This window comes from Lacerta agilis, chromosome 8 (assembly GCF_009819535.1).
Source record: "Lacerta agilis isolate rLacAgi1 chromosome 8, rLacAgi1.pri, whole genome shotgun sequence".
NCBI classification, from domain to species: Eukaryota; Metazoa; Chordata; class Lepidosauria; order Squamata; family Lacertidae; genus Lacerta; species Lacerta agilis.
In genome coordinates, this window is record NC_046319.1 from 1,275,500 (window position 1) to 1,292,592 (window position 17,093).

Consider the following 17,093-nt stretch of genomic DNA (forward strand, 5'->3'; position numbering starts at 1 on the left):
TGGGGGTGTCTGGCTTGCCTGTCGCTGCTGAAAGGAAGATGCTGGACTAAGTGGATGTTTGATGAGCTGCAGTTTTAAGAACTTGAGCTCGAGCTTGTTTCTCCCTCTTCTTCCTTTGTCCTCGTGTGCCATAGCTGCAAAGAGTGTGGGTGCAGCACCATGGCTTTGCAGGACTTGTGCTTGTGCTCAGGCACTGTCTTTATACCAATTTTTGTAAGCTGCTCCAAAAGCCTTTTTGACTAAAGGGTATTAAATGCCATAAATAAATAAGATCCAGGATCCAATAAAGCTCCCAGAGAGGAGGAGGAGGAGGAGGAGGAGGAGGAGGAGGAGGAGATTCAATTTTGTCTGCATTTTAATGAGAAGATCTCTACATTTGCACTTCTTTAACTAATATTCAGTCCAATATAGCTATCCTTCAAACATCACACTTCTCTGAATTTTTGCAGCACAGTTCTCCAACCACCGTGTACAAACTTGCATATATGACTGAAAATAACATATAGATATGCACATTAGAAAAAATTGCTTGCAAAAGAATGAGTGCATTAGTCAAAACTGCATACTATGCAACATGTTTAGTTGCATAAATTTGCACTAAAATACTGAAGAATATATATATTTAACCATAAATTGCTGCAGAAATGTGGAGAACTGAATTTAATATTGAAAACAGAACAAACTGAGGGAACCCAAAATTACCAGATTTGCCCACCCCTACCTACAGTAGAAGAAATGGACCCCTGGAATGGGACATTAAGGAATGCTGAGCAGAGACTAGAGGAAAGGAGCAGAACCTTCTCCTCATATACTTGTGAGGAGGGGGGAAAAGGTTCATGGAATTACCCAGATTATGTCACGATTGTAACATGCTGATTTGTAAAACCTTCCTTAATTATTTAGTGCCCTTCCAGTGAAATGGCAACCACCTCTGGGAGGGCGAGGGTGAGGTCAGTGGATTATGAACTGTGGTTGAACCTGTTCCTGTCATCTGCGTGCTGCTGCATCGCTCAGGACAGTTTGACGCCTAAGGCAGACAATCCAACTGACAAGGGCAACAATCCACCGGGAAACTCTCCAGCACCGGACTCATTGTGAGTTCAGCCCATGGTGTGTGAATTCAGTAGGCCAGGCCTGGCAAAAGGGGTGGCCCTCCAGGTGTTGTTGTGATGGGAGTTGTAGTCCAATAACTGCTGGAGAACAACAGGTTCCCCTGCCCTACTGGACAAACAAACATACACCTGCTCCCCTTTGCCAATCTATCCATGTTTCTGAACAGTGAAAACACAAGAGCAAGCAGCTGCTCGCCTTAGCAGGATTCCTGCATTGCAGGGGGCTGGACTAGATGACCCTTGGGGTCCTTTCCAACTCTACAATTCTATGATTCTATGGGTCCTCAACTGGTGGGCGAGGGGGCCCCACTGGACAGCAGCTACCAGACCGCTGACTAGCTTGGAAAAACTCCTCCTAACAACAGAGGGACACAGCAGAGGGATGGTACTGACAATATATAAAATACTACTCCAAGACACCACAAACCCCCACACCACAATTAAAAATCAATGGGAACACGACATAGGATTTGAAATAAACTCTACGCAATAGTCAAAATGTGGTCTAAACTACCATTTAAATCCATCTCAGCCAAAAAATGAGAACTTCCTATGAAACTTATCTACAAATGGTACCTAACACCAAGGAAATTGTCACTAATACACTCAGGAAGCTCATCCAAATGCTGGAGAGGCTGCACCTCCATAGGCACATAGCTCCACATGTGGTGGGAATGCCCCAAAGTACAATCCTTTGGGATATCAGTGCTGCAGGAAACCCCCAAAATAACAAAACAGGTAACAGAAGTAACTCCAGAATTAGCCTTGTTAAATACCTTCCAGGATAACAATGCAAATGCACATGACAAGGAACTCATAAATCACTTATTCTCAGCAGCAAAAACAACAACATCGTAACTAGGCACTGGGAGGACCCTATGAGGAGTGAAGATAAACCACTGGTACCAAAATGTATGGGAAACTGCCCTACTAGAAGAGCTAACTAACAAACTTAAATTAGCACAGGGACAAGCAAAGGAGGATGCCTTCACCCCAGTGTGGTTCCCCTTTATCACATACACAGCACAACAGGACAATGACCTGTCCCCCACCCCAACAGCATTTGAATCAATCTGACTAACCTGACCCAACAACCCCCCACCCACCCCACCCCACAAAAACAAGCTACACTGCAACCAACTGAACACAACCAACCAAACTTGGGACCCCCTAATCTCTCGCAATGTCTCTCTATATCTCTATACCTCTCTATACCATAAGGACCTACCCATGTGATGCTGGCATTACCCCTACACTGTGGGTAGGCAAACTAAGGCCTGGGGGCCGGATCTGGCCCAATCGCCTTCTAAATCTGGCCCATGGAAGGTCCAGAAATCAGCATGTTTTTACATGAGTAGAATGTGTCATTTTATTTAAAATGCATCTCTGGGTTATTTGTGGGGCATAGGAATTTGTTCATCCCCCCCCCCAAATAGTCTGGCCCCCCACAAGGTCTGAGGGACAGTGGACCGGCCCCCTGCTGAAAAAGTTTGCTGACCCCTGCTCTGCACTAACACTAAGCAATAGAATGAAAGAACAACACCCCCACCTCCCTCCCTCTTTCTCTCTCCCCTCTTTCCCCCTATTGTACTTCTCACTGTTTATTTGTATGTTTTGTAACACGATAAAATCTTTAATAAAAACTAATTTACAACCCCCCCCCAAAAGAAGAATGCCTCACAGGAAGCAGGGTTCACTCCATCACCTTTGCAGAAAGAACAGCTCCATCAGGCCCTTCCTGCCCCTGAACTCTGACAGCTGGTCTTCACAAGAACGGCTATTTTAAAATTGGGGCCTGGGTTTTATTCTTATTTTTCCTCTTCCCTCCTTGTCCCTTGTGTAATTTTTTTTTTTTTTTTTAGATTGTAAGGCTGTGGGCAGGATCTGTCCAGTTTTAATTGATTGTATGTGACAGTTGGGAGCTTTGGGGGCTGGAGAGTGGAGTGCAAATGCTCAAAGTAAATAAGTAACATTTTACTACTACTACTTCTACTGCAAAGTTGGTCCCATGCTATCCTGCATGTCTGGACTAAGCGGGAATTCCAATTCATGCTTGTGTGCCTCCTTTCATGAGATTAACACCTGCTATTCATATGCTGCTTCCAGAGCGTTCAGCAAAGGCATCCCATGGATCTTCTCATAAACCTTACTACAGTCCTAGAAGTACCAGTCTTCTGGCTGAGGCTGCGCACGTGTACAATTACAGCACATTCCTTCTCCCAAGAATCCTAGGAATGGCAGATGGTTAAGGGTGCTGGGTGGGAGCTGTAGCTCTGTGGAGGATAACTGCACTTCCCAGGAAAGTCATGCACCATAATGATATGTAAATATAAGGTGTGTATACAGACAGTGCGCTCTAAGCTTTAATATTGCTGGACTTTGCCTGGGGAGATCCGGTGGGTGCAGAGCCAGGGCGCTGTTGGCTCAGTCACTCTCTTCGCCAGACCTACCTACCTACCTAGGTTATTGTGGGGATGAACATTGGCAAAGTATACCACCAGGGATGGGGAAGATTTGAAGTGAGGTGGCAGGCTGGAAGTGTGTTGCTAAACATCACCTCCCCCCCCCCCCCCCAGCTGCTTCCACTAACCCACATTTCTCATGCAGAGCTTACTTCTAGTCTTGGGACCTGGCCTGCAATCCTTGGATACAATGGCGGGATACAATGTGATACCTATCACAGGCCGCTTCCAGATGAGCTGTTTCCTCAACATTCACCCTGATTTGTTTGCACAAAGTTTGCAGCGAGTTTAGATGATGCCGCCGATTTAAACTGAGCATTTGTTCTGATGGGTTTGCCTCAAAGCATGTTTCCCTGGCCTACCCCATCGTTTTCCTTATTGCAAAAAGTTTGATTAGGGAGGAGGAATTGCCCCTCCACCGAGGGTGTTTCCCGAATAGTCTTGTAAGCAGTGGGACAAGCCAGTGGAGGGTGACTGAGTGTGCTTTGCTTCTGCCCTGCAGTCCCAGAGCAAGTGCCAACTGGAGCCCCTTTTTGTCCTGGCAGGGATGGAGGGAAGGAAGCTCCTTGCAGCTGCTGCTTCTCTGGCCAAACGGTGGGGCTCATGTATGAGGAGTCAAGACTCTGTAGAGGTGGCACAATACCATTTTAAAAAATGTTCTGAGATGCAGGTCAGTTTCTGAGGTGCTTCCAATTAGTTCCTTGTTTTGAAGCTCTTCAGGGGTCAGACTCCCTAAGTATAGCTGTACACTTAAGGGTGGCATGAGGCTTAACCCCCCCCCCCATCCCAATTCCCCTGGAGGGGCTTAGCTGGGCCCCACAGGCACCAGACTCTGCCAGGGATATTGGCAGGCTCATGGTTGGCCTATCCAGCTCCCTGACTCCCTCCATCTCTCATCTTTCTGCCGCAAGCAGAACATCAACCTTTCCTCAGCTGCACAGACCATTGCATCGCTTGTTATTCTCTCTAACACTGTCCCCTGAAGACTGCAATGCTCTCTCTTTCTCTCCCTCTCCAAGGAAAGAGGGCAGGACAGGATTTCTGCTCAGAGAGAGCACCATGTGCTTGTGGGCGGGCAAGAGACACAGTACAAAGAGGCTGTCCCTGGGCAGAGGAGCTAGAGGGAGGCAGGCAGAGACAGCCTGAGCGCAGAGGCTGATGGAGACCGCTGCTTCCTCTGGAGCCCTTTGCTTGGAACTGGACAGGTAAGAATTTGATTATGGGGAGATGGAGGCGATAGACCAGCCTGTGCAATGCTGCCAAATTGGCTTCTCTTGAGTTTTAGCTAATGCACATTGATCTCCAGTTTTGCTAATACTGTATAAAAACCATAATTTTGCTGTTTATTTTTTCCCTCCCAAGGGGTCTGTGTGTGTTTCAATTAGGAGAAAAAAATGAATAAATACTAGTTTTTATAATATTGAAAATAAGAGGGGGCATTATCATTATTTTTGGTCCCACTGACCTGGATGCATCTTACAAAGGGGGCTAATCCTCCTTGAGGGGCTAAATCCAGTTATGTCTGCATAACCTTTCTTCCTGTATTGTAGTTCAAAATTCTTATGAATTGCAAACTTGGGGTACCCTGTACACTACCCCAGTTTTAATATCCTTGATTAATAGAGTGGGAGAACGCAGAAGTGTGCTCATTATTTTAAGGCATTTTAGTTGGTCCTAATAAAGATCTTGCTTTGTAACTTGTGGGTTTGGAGTTGATTTATTTTGTAATTATCCGGCCCTGCTGCCTATGCTCTGTCCCCTCTCCTGAACAGGTCTTAGATGCTGATGTGGGGCATAGCATTTTGGGGTGTAGACTTGGGGTTCTTAGCACAGTGGTGTCAGAGCACCTGCTTGGTCTCTTGGACGGAAATCCAAAACAACACCTGGGAGAGGAGCACTTGTTGTCTTCTGTGTTCCTCTGTGTTTGGCATTGCAGAGAGGGTGTGATACTCCTGCAGAAATGTAGCCTAGCACTTCTCATAATCCATGCCAACTTCTTTTCACTTCCAAACACCTTCCTTCTCTTGCATGGCCTGGGGTTCAGTGCCCAATGGCATCTCCAGGTGGAGCTGGGAGAGACTTCTGCCTGAAATCCTGGTGAGCCAAGGCCAGCCAGAGCAGGCCAGTACTGAGCTGGATGAACCAAGGGTCGAACTCCATATAAGGCAACTTCTTGTGTTCCTCTATTTCTCCTCCACAAATGTGAAATTGCATCCTCCATTCCCTTGTCACCCCCCTCACTTTGCACTGATGTTTTCCCTTGTTTACAAATGTGCACACACCTTGCCCCTTCGCTTTATCCTTCTGCAACAGACCTCAGACCTCTGCCTCCTTGTTTATTTAAATTTATTTATTCCTGCATTGATATCCTATCTTTTGTCCAAGGGGGCATGGGCAGTACATGGTTCTTCCCCCACTCTTTTTACCACAACATCCCTGTGGGGTAGGCTAGGGTAAGAGACAGAGAATGGCCCATGGTCACCCAATGAACTTCATGGTTGAGTGGGGATTTGAACCCGGGTTTCCCAGGTCCTAGTCCCATATTCTAAGCACTACACCACATTGGGTCTTCTCCTGTGTGCCTAGTTACTTGGGTCACAAACCTTCCAACAGGGTTGCTGGCTCATATTCCACCTGATGTACTAGCAATGGCAGTGGTTATGATAATGACAGCCTTCACCAACCTGGTCCTCTCCAGATGTTTTGGACTACAAATGCCATCAACTCATGCCAGAATTGAATTCATTTAAATGAACTCAAATCTCCAGGGCCTGATGAGCTGCATCCAAGGGTACTAATCCTGCCCACAGCCATTCCTGGGTGGGCTCGAACCACCAACCTTCTGGTTAACAGCCAGACACAATGACCTACTGCTCCACCCTATAATAAACGCAGGGAAATTGTGATATCAAAGGCTCTTCTCCAATTTTTCCTTTTAAGCAGGGAAAACACTAAGCTGTCGCTGGTTCAGTGTCTCAGATAAAATGGTGTATTGCCTGAGGAAGGAACCTCGGGCCAAACTTGCAGTCCACAAGTCACTTGGGATCTTCAGGTCAAGGTCTTAGGGCCAGCCCATGGCAGAAACTGGACTGTAGTCTGTAAAGTGCCCCAAGACCCTTTGTCGATTTAGCCAAACCTACCTGTCACCAGCAGCTTGATCTGCTGAAATAAGCTGGTAATGCTTTTATCACCATGGGGATAAATATTATCACCTGCAAACATGTACAAATAAAGCTGCTGTTAAAGGCAATGGGGAGCAAAGAGAGGGGGGGGGGAATGGCAACCCCTAAATGACTGGTGCTACCTGACATGCACCACAATCACAGGAAGCTTTAATTTAACTTTCAAGTTCTCTTTTTGACAACATCTAAAACTAATGCTTCCTTTCTGGCACAGTTAATATTTTGGCAGTGCTTTGAATTTTTGCCCAGCATTATGTCCGTGTTTCTGTAACTTAAACTTCACTGAATTTTTGTAACAGATAATATAGAAAAACATTAAGCAGAACTCCCCACCCTTACTACAAAAACAAAAAACAATTACAATACAATTCCCCTCCCTGGTTGCTCATGCTTATATGCATTCTGGATACTAAATGAAAGCCATCTATCAGGTACTGATGATAAAGCTGTAGCAAGAGCTCATTTGGGAATGGACTGGCAGCCAAATTAGCCAAATCCTAATAACAAATCCACATGCTAATTAGATTCTCAAAAAGTGCATTTCTTAAAAAATCTGAATTGCGAGATTGCATGGCTTGACTGAACCTTTTTGTGTTAACCTTTTCCTCCTGTCTCTATTTTTTAGGAACTGATTCATCTGCTGTGTTCTGATGCTGCACATAGAATAAGCAACCCTAGGCTAACCCATCACTGCCAGTAGAGGTACAGTCGGTATAAACATTTAACACCGTATCTTCCCCATTGAATCACAGAATGGTAGAGTTGGACGGGACCAACCCCCTACACAATGCAAGAATCTTTTTGCCCAGTGTGGGGCTGGAACCCATGACCCTGAGATTAAGAGTCATGATCCACTGACAGAGCCATCCCCCCTCCCCCTCAAACATTGCAAATTCCACTTTTTCCTTCCTCTTCAGTCTTTCTGATGTCCTGGTTCTTATATATCACCAGAAGTGGGCTGAAGGGTACAGAGGATCGCTGGTCCTTGCAAGCGGAGCTGCTTTTTGTGTTGGTCAGGGGTCTAGGCAAGAGCTGCTGCTCTCTCCAGGTGCATTGGGATCTCTTGCTTTTACAGCAAAGAACCACCCTCTATATCCTTTGTGCTGCTCATAGGCGAGCATGTCAAAGTTGGCTACTAGTTCCAAGTTTCTTGTTTCCCAACAGTCCCAGCCAGCATGACGGACGTTGAAGTCCAGCAACATGTGGAGCAACATTGCAGGTTTCTTACTCTAGGGTGTCCAGGTGCAAAAGCATACAGGGCACCTCAACCATTAAAGTTTGCCAAGAAGGGTTGGTTTCCAGGGCCAGGCATCGTTGGGCAACTGTCAGGGCTCAGCAGGGCTCCCGAGCCCCCTGTTATGAGGGAAAGAACAGCCTGCCATTTGAGCAGTGTCCTGCCGTGGTCTGGCATTGTTTGGTGGGAAATTAAAATTCAGCCTGCCTCTCCTGTTGCTCAGAGGACTGCTGCCAGATATGCCCAAAGATGTCTTACAGAGTTGGGGGAAAGAATTTCCTATTTTGTTTCGACTATGGCAGACCAACACGGCTACCCATCTGTAACTGGAATTACAGAGTTGGGGGAAGGGATCCAAAGCTCCTTTGTTCAGGATCCCATCAAATTGGGAGATGAGTCCAGAGATGCTGGCAGGTCCAAGGGGGAAAACAGCTGCAACATGAGAATCTGCCTTATACCCAAGCCAGGCCTTGTAGGCTCAGTATTGTCTACACTGACTGGCAGGGACTCTCCAGGGTTTCAGGCAGCCCTACCTGAGATGCCGGGGATTGAACCTGGGATCTCAGCATGCAGAGCAGATGCTCTGCCACTGAGCTAAGGCCTGCTGAAATGCTACATGCTCACCTACCCTCCTTTACACCTGGCTTGCCTGTTATGTCACACTGGCCTTCTGGTGTTTAGGAAGCGCTGGCCTGTCCATCAGCCATCCTTCAAATCCCCCTTCCTTCTTCTGCAAAGATCTCCCCTCCTTTTCTCTCCTGCCTTCCTCTCCTGTGTCCCCTTACACCTTTTTGCAGCTCTGGTTGCCCTGGCAACCCCTGGTACGCCAGCTGCCCGCCCCAGGGACCCCAAACATGTCATACTCTATCATTAGCAAGTCTTAGGAAGTGGAAACCATTCCCCACCGGAGGGATCTTTCTCATTACAGAAAAGCAAGGTGCCAGGAAAACAACTTCCAAACAGTGTCCATTGCCATCAGTCACTGCACCTTGTTGCCCACCTGCAGGGGCAGGTAGCAGTAGCAGCAACAGGTCATGACATCCAACAGCACTGGCTTGTGTGCCCCTGTAGTGAGAGCGCATAGTTGGCAGCCACAAGGGCCCACATGAATATACAGGCAAAAGCTGTAGCTTGGTGGTAGAGCATGTGCTTTAGGTCCTCAGCATCTCCAGGGAGGGCTTGGAAAGACTCCATGTCTGAAGCCCAAGGGAGCCACTTCCAGCTGGTGTAACGAAGGCAGCACTGAGCTAGCTGTGCCAATGGTCTAACAGCATAAGGCAACTTTGTATGTTCCTATAGGGCAGAGTTGGAAACTGCTGTCCTCCAGGTGGGGCTGGATTCCAGCTGCTGTCAGTCATGGCCAATGGTTAGGGAAGATGGGGGAGTTGTAGACCAACAATATATAGAGGGCCACATTTTCACCATCCCTGCTGTGGGGGGAAAGCCATCTCTCAATGGCTGAGCACATCGTCACATACAGAACGTCCCAAGCCCATCGCCAGCCGCATCTTGCTTGAGAACCTGGGAACTTCTTCCAGTCAATGCAAGTAACACGTGAGTGAGTTGGACCGTTGGCCAACCCTGTAGAATGGGTGTGGGGAACCTGTCACCCTCCAAATGTTGAGGGACTTCAACTCCCAACAGCCTGGGATGATGGGAATTGGGGTTCCGCAACACATTGGAGGGCCAAAGGTTCCTCATGCCTGCTGCAGGTGGCAGCTTTTTGTTTCCAGCAAGTTGACCTGTTGGTCTCTCCAACACAGTAAAATTGCCTGACTGGTGGCAGACCTCAAAGACCTCTTCCCTCTATGCTACTCTTGGAGATTCTGTGATCTGAAGACAGGATCGAATCTGGGGCATTTTGCATGCCAAGTATATGGTCTACCACTGAGCTGCAGCCCTACTTATGAAGCAAAGGCAAGCCAGCCACCTCAGGCTGCTTGATTCTTTTAAGGGATGGCAGAGCGAGAGACTGAGAGATTTGCCTTCGCGGGGACGACGCATCCATGGAGAGGTTCTTCTGGGCAAGCCCTGTCAAAATGCAGGGAAATTGCAGAAACCCAGTCCTCCTTTTAAGCAAGGTGAGGCGACCATGTCAGGCAGGACAGTTGGGGTGTGGGCTGAGTGCCGCAGAGTAGGATTCAGATCTGGTCTCCTGCAAAAGACCTGTTGACATGCACCGGAACTGAATGAGCACAGCCATTTGCACCCATTGATTAGCAGCGGGCAGTAATCTTGCCTTCACTTCGCAAGAGCCCCAGGAAGCAGCCACTTGACAGCCGCAGTGCGAAATTTGCCAGAGCTCAGTTAAACGTGTGCAGGGAACTGGAGTTGCCCCTGGAGTCTTCCAGCAGAGTTCATCAAACTGTTTAGAGCAGCAGTATGGCACCAAGTGACGCCACGTCAGACCCTGGAGAGGAATTTAGACAGATGCACACACCAAGAATCCTGAGCTCCAGCCTCCTGAGTCTCATTTAGGAGGAAGGAGAGCTGAAACATTCTTATGGGGTGGGGAGAAGGCAGGTCCATTATCTGCATGATCAGCTCAGTACACGCCAGCCTAGGACCTGCGTGTGTGTTTTTATAGTCTGATCTTTCCTTTACGGAACTCATAGTGTAATATAAGACCTTCCCTTCCTCCATTTTCCCAGCACTCTTGTGAGGTAGGCAAGGCTGAATATGACTGACAGTCACCCAATGAGCTTCAGACCGAGCAAAGGTTCAAAACTAGGGAGATAAATAGGATTGGTGGAGATCAGCACTGATTCCCCTTTGCCTAGCAACCAGCAAGGAGTGCCTGTGAGCTACAATTCTATGCAACAGCAGCTCCCTCTCCCAGAATTCAGCATCCTGAAAATCTGTTTGCATTTAAACCAACTCAGGATAAGTACCTTTTGAGTTATAGGCATGACTTCTCCTCTATTGAAATCAAGAGGATGGTAAAAGATCAACCATACATATGAAGATCCACTGGTCATATGAAGCAGGCATGCATGCATGTATTGTCTAACTAACTAACTACATATTCTGCCATCCTTCACAAAGACAGAATTTAAAATTTATTTTTTTAAAAATGAAACCAGAGTGCAATTGTATAAAAGGTGGAAAGTTCATGTGGGAATGAACACACACACCCTCCCACCCCAGCTGCTTTTTCCTCCACAAAGGAAAAGTCATGGGCACCTATAGACTTCCTCATTCTATGGTGATTTTTTATTTTTGCAGGGCAGGGGAGATTTTAAGCAGAAAACCCACCAGGGGAAACCTCCCCCGACCCATTTCTCACTTCTGACTGAAAGTTTTTTAGCTCAGACTTCCAAGCATGACCCTGTATGCTGCTAAAACTTTGGCTTGGATGGTGACTCTAGTTTCTAGGCCTGGCCATAGCAAAGATCTGGGGGAAACGTGCAGAATGCCTAGTCCAAGTTCAGGAGCCAGAAAGGCCCTTGTGAGATTTCCATGGGTTTAGGCTACCTCCCTTCCTCACAACATACAGGTATCAAAGTAAACATGCTCAGGCTGTTTTACATTACTATGCACATGCAAAATAAGAGAAATTGTGCAAAATCGTTTAATTTGTAGACTGCAGAATTTTAGCACGGAAGTGCAGGTTATCTAACCATGATATGGGGCTTTGGGCATAGAAACCCAAGGCTGTGGTAAGGGACAAGTGCTTGTGCAGAAAAAAAGACACTCCACCCCAGGAGAGAAACAGGCTTTTACAGACACAGCCTGCACACACTCGGATCTGTTTTTTCTTCTCATGGATAAACACAAACAAGTCCTGCTTTTCTTTTCATTCAAAATAATACTGAAATTCTCAGGCATCCCGCTCTCTGGCAGATACTCAATTACGTGTGCCATAGCAGCAGTTTACTCTCCCCAAGGGTTAGCCAGCACTGTTGTGTGTGTTCTGCATCCAGACCCCCCAAAATGCACATCTCTGTGCTCTACTCATCTGAGGGGTGCCCAAGACAGAGAAAACTGGGAGCAGCAGGTCTTTGCCTTAAATGCACCGCAGCTGCAATTCAGACATATGACAGGGTGTAAAAATGCAAGGCTTGGGTGATTTGGTGTGACTTACTGTACTGGTTGTATGAAGATACAAATAAGCATGCAAATACAGCTGTCCCAGTAGAGGCATGCATTGGTTTTGCAACGCCCTCCATTATGCTTACTAAGAAGTGTGTGCCAAATTCTGCCCACGGTGCCAATTTTTACGTGTATGATTCTCTGGATTGTGACTTTTGTACATATCTGGCAGCTACAGTGTGCCAACGATTTTGGGGGGCCAGCTGTAAAATCTGGGCTCTATCTGAATGGAAGAAAAAATAAATAAAAAGCTGGGCACAGGATATTCTCCCCACCTTTCTGGTCGTTCATGCTTGCTACCAGCATGGCTTTTTATTTTACTGAACATATAATTTGTAGACATAAGATGTAGAATGACCACTAGCTTAGATGGCTTTTAGGGGATTAGGCAAATTCCAAACAGAGAAGCCACTATCAACAGCTATGAATCACAACAGCTAATTAGGACTCCCATCTTCAGAGGCAGCCAAACCCTGAATGCTGGATAGGAACAGAAGATTGTGTTGCCTTCAAGCCCCAGTAGTGGGGCACTGGAAGCAACACTGGAACCTTAATCTGGGGGAGCAGGCTTATTCGTAGGTTAAATGTATTTAAATAAACTGCATCTGGCTACTTCCTCCTTACTAACATTTGTAACCTTCCATATTGTGTCCCACCTGCCAAACTGTGTCCCTCCTCTTCCATTAGAAAAAGATGGTACCTACCAGAGTAGGAAAAAGTGGCTAATGGGTATCTGGATTTTATTCATTCACATGTGTGTGTGCGTTGCTTCAATTATGAAAGTTTCCAAACAAGGCCTGTTACATTTTGCTTTCCACAGCACCTTTTGAGCCACCCACAATGATATTCTCATTTTCTCAGGTGGCAGCAACTTCCCTGAGCTAGGCTGTTGATAAGTGAATCACCTTTTTGTTGAAGTGATTTTGGAGATCCGCATTGCTGGAAGCTTCTGGCAGCAGAATCCAGAACTAGAACAGAAGCAGAGGCCATTGTGAAGACAGAAGATGCCTAGGTAAGAGCACAACTGCCTGCATGCAGTGAAATCCCAGTTAATAAGCCTGGAGATGGAATAGCTCAGCTAGGAAAAACAACACACAATTTTCCTCAGCACACTTTCACTCAGCCACTTCCCATCTCAAAGTGGGCTTAGAGATGGCTAGAGCCTGCTTACTGCTCCTGCTCCTGAAGATGTGTGGAATCAACACAGAGGAGGAAACAAAGATCCCCTGGGACTGGAAAGCCCCATGGAAAAGAAACAACACTCAGATCTCAAGTGAAGATTGGAAGCAACGGCTGCCCCAAAGCATAATTATTGGAGTGCGGAAAGGAGGCACACGGGCCCTGCTGGAGATGCTGAGTCTGCATCCCCAGGTGGCAGCTGCCCATTCCGAGGTGCATTTCTTCAATGTGGAGGAGAATTACCGCAAAGGACTTGGTTGGTACAGTCAGCAGATGCCTATTTCACACCCCACTCAAATCACCGTGGAAAAGACACCAGGCTATTTTTCTTCTCTCAAAGCCCCGGAAAGGATCCATGCCATGGACAGCTCAATGAAGCTCCTGCTGATCGTACGGGACCCTGTGGAAAGGTTGGTGTCCGATTACACACAAATCCTTCACAACCGCAAGGCGCGGCACAAGCCCTACCAAGCTCTGGAGCAGATTCTCTTGAGACAGGGCCAGGAACTCAACACCCGGTACAAAGCCATGCAGCGCAGCCTGTATGCCTTACACCTGGCTCGGTGGCTGGAGTTCTTTCCCCAGTCGCAGATTCATGTGGTGGATGGAGGCACCCTAATCCGGGAGCCACTCTCAGAGATGCGCCACGTAGAGCACTTCTTGGGACTGGAGCCTTACCTTGGCCCAGACAACTTTTACTTCAACCAGACCAAGGGCTTCTACTGCCTACAAGCAAAGGGATATCAGCACTGCCTAGACCAATCCAAAGGACGACCTCATCCCACCGTTGATGAAGTGCTGCTTGAGCAACTCTGCACATATTTCAGTGAGCACAACGAGAACTTCTTTGCCATGGTGGGTCGAACATTCAACTGGTGCTAAGTTCTGCTTTGGGGCTTACAGGAGTGCTCTGTTGAGACAGAGAAAAATCAGAGAATGGCCTCCAGATGTTTAGAAAAAGATTTTTGTGGTAGACGTCTGTACTCTCTTCTTTTGACTGGGCTGGGAAAAGAGCTCTATCGATATAGCCCAGTGATGGCGAACCTTTTAGAGATCGAGTGCCCAAACTGCAACCCAAAACCCACTTATTTATCGCAAAGTGCCAACATGGCAAATTAACCTGAATACTGAGGTTTTAGTTTAGAAGAGGTTGGAGCAATAATACAGTGGAACCTCGGTTTTGGAACAGCTTAGTTCTCGAACTACTAGGAACCTGAACACTTCAAGTGTGAAAATGAGTGATCCAGTTTTCGAACTTTTTTCGGAAGTGCAACGTGTTCTGTTCTTAGTATAACTTCCATTTTGAGTGCCACGCTTCCGTTTGCAGAGTGAGGGAAGGCGGGCTGGGTGGCAAGCAAGCAGGCAAGGGATGTCGCAGCCACACACACACACACACACACACACCAGCCTGCTCCGGGAGTGGGATTGGGCTGCTCTGCTAGGGAGCATTGCTGCCTGCACAAGAACAGGAGCTGGATCGAGGCTGCTCAGCAGGGGAGGTGCAGACTCCGTCACACTTTCCATTGAGGGGTTCGTGGCTGCACTCTCCTCAAAGGAGAAGTTTAAAGGAGCCCCCACCTCCGCATCAGATCCCCGTGAAGGCAGTCAGGCTGAATAGTTGCTGAGGTTGGGGAAGGTGGAGGCAGCCCGGAAGCTGCATCTGAGAGCCCCTGCCCCCTGCACCAAGCTGAAGGCAGCCAGGCGCTCCTCAGCTGAGCTGCCTGATCCCACTCCTACTTGTGTGCAAGCAGGAGTGAAGGCAGGGATCTCTCAGAAGTGGAGGTTTTGCGCTTCCCAGCTGAGAGATCCCCACCCTGCTCCTGCTTGCAGGCAAGTAGGAGTGGGATCGGGCAGCTCAGCTGGGGAGCGTGAAGCCTCCACTCCACTTCTGACTCCACTCCCATTGGCCCCAGCCAAAGCCTCAACCTTGCAGCAGCAGCAGCAGGAGGAGGAAGGCGGCTGCTTGGAACTCTCGGGAGGCTCACCAAGCGGTAGCGCGCTTCTGAGCGTGTGCATAGCGCTGCGCCCTCCCCACCCACAGCGGAGGCTCCCCATGGGAAAAGTCCTCAGCATACCCATCGGTCAGTCTTCCTCCTGGCGTGCCGGCAGATAGAGCTCTGCGTGCCAGCTGTGGCACGCGTGCCACGGGTTCGCCATCACTTATATAGGCTTTGCTCAGTGGTACACACGTTTAGAGGAAAACAGCACAACAAAAGTAGCTTTCACACTGGAGACTGGAAAGAGCGCTTTGACAAAAAAAATTCACAGCAAGTGGAGCTATATCCTCTGCAGCTGTGTGCCCAGGAAATGCTATATTCTAGGCCAGCCTTCCCCAAGCAGGTGCCCTCCAGATGCCTTGAACTACAACTCCTATCTTCCCTTACCATTGGGCCATGCTGGCTGAGGCTAGTGGGAATTGCAGTCCAAAATATAATCCATATCTTGTTTGTCGTCTATTCCCAGCAATTGTGTGCTGCATGAAAAGCCAAGGGTGAAAAGCCACCTGTTCTCAGCATTAACTGCCTCTCCAATATTCCCACACAACACAACCAGCTGCAGGAACTTCTGTTCCATCCACTTAATGCCCAACACCTGAAAGCCAAGTAATTCCTTTTCTGTTCAACAGAGGGCAGCAGTTCCAAAGACAAGAGTTCCTGAAGTACTGTACTCTGTAAGATCTGACTTGTGTAACTGAATACAGGACAGATAAGTCTGATATACCCATTTGGATATCTTGAATCTATTATAAATATATCAAGTCCTTATAGTCAGGCCACCAACTAGAATAAAGGGCAATTTTCATTTCAATCCACTCTCCTCTCATTGATTCACATACATGAGCCTTCACATACAAAGTCCCTTCTAATAGAATTGCATTCACGGACAATGTATAATCTGTCAAGAGAGAATGAGCATGCTCAATGAGGGTATATAGAGTAGTGTCAAATATACAGCGATGATTAGGGTAGGCCAACAGTACCAAGCATGTCACTTGTATGTAACTAACTGGCCCAAATGGACTGATAAAACTGAAATGTTTTTCTTGTCTCCCATCATCAAAAGGTTCAGTATTGCAGGGATTGGAACTTTCGGTAACAGCCTTCAGTACCAAGTGTGCTGCACCCTTCATTTTCTTTCCTCCATCATTGTGCTTACGATGTTATGGCACAGCTTCTAGCAAAGGGATAACTGAAATCAAACCAGGTCCAATTCACTGGCTTCTTTTGTTGGCACACACATGCTAAAATAAACTAGGCTTTGTTTGTCCAACATCCATCCACATTACATGACCAAAACTCCCAATCTAATATTCATATGAACAACTGCAGAAGCCAGCATCCTGTTCTCACAGTGGCCAACCAGACATCTGTAGGGTATCTTCAATCAGGACCCAAGCATAAGAACACTCCCCCCCCCCCTCCTGTAGTTTCCAGCAACCGGGATTTAGAAGCTTTACTACCTCTGGCTATGGAGACAGAGCACAGCCATGGTGCCTAGTAACCATTGATAGCCTTGCCCTATATATCACCCACCTAAACCATTATTTGCCTTATCCAGCAATTTGACAATTGTTTAAAAAAATAGAACAGGATACAATGGACAGAATTCATGAAAGCCATCCACATCACTAACAGGAATAGGTAAACAATCAGAGTCCTATATAATAAGGAATAATTGAGCCTCATTCATTTCCTACAATGCCCTAGCTTAAAGGTTACAACATATATATATGTCAGAGTGATTGTGAATGTTTGTCCCAATCTGAAACAATAATCCCAGGATACTGATTGAGAACTGATTCAGGCATGCCAAGAACCTGAAAGGCACTCAA

General features: G+C 47.2%; 1 protein-coding gene across 1 annotated transcript; it reads left to right on the plus strand.

The window, feature by feature from the left end:
* The first annotated feature begins 13,227 nt into the window (after positions 1-13,227).
* On the plus strand, positions 13,228-14,280 carry LOC117052217 (heparan sulfate glucosamine 3-O-sulfotransferase 1-like). Its single transcript, XM_033159001.1, has one exon. The coding sequence runs from the start codon at positions 13,235-13,237 to the stop codon at positions 14,141-14,143; it is 909 nt and encodes a 302-aa protein (XP_033014892.1). The 5' UTR covers positions 13,228-13,234; the 3' UTR covers positions 14,144-14,280.
* Positions 14,281-17,093: the final 2,813 nt, after the last annotated feature.

What these genes read in the sequence shown, in the direction of transcription:
- LOC117052217 (XM_033159001.1), top strand. Translation starts at nt 13,235, where the DNA reads ATGGCTAGAGCCTGCTTACTGCTCCTGCTCCTGAAGATGTGTGGAATC.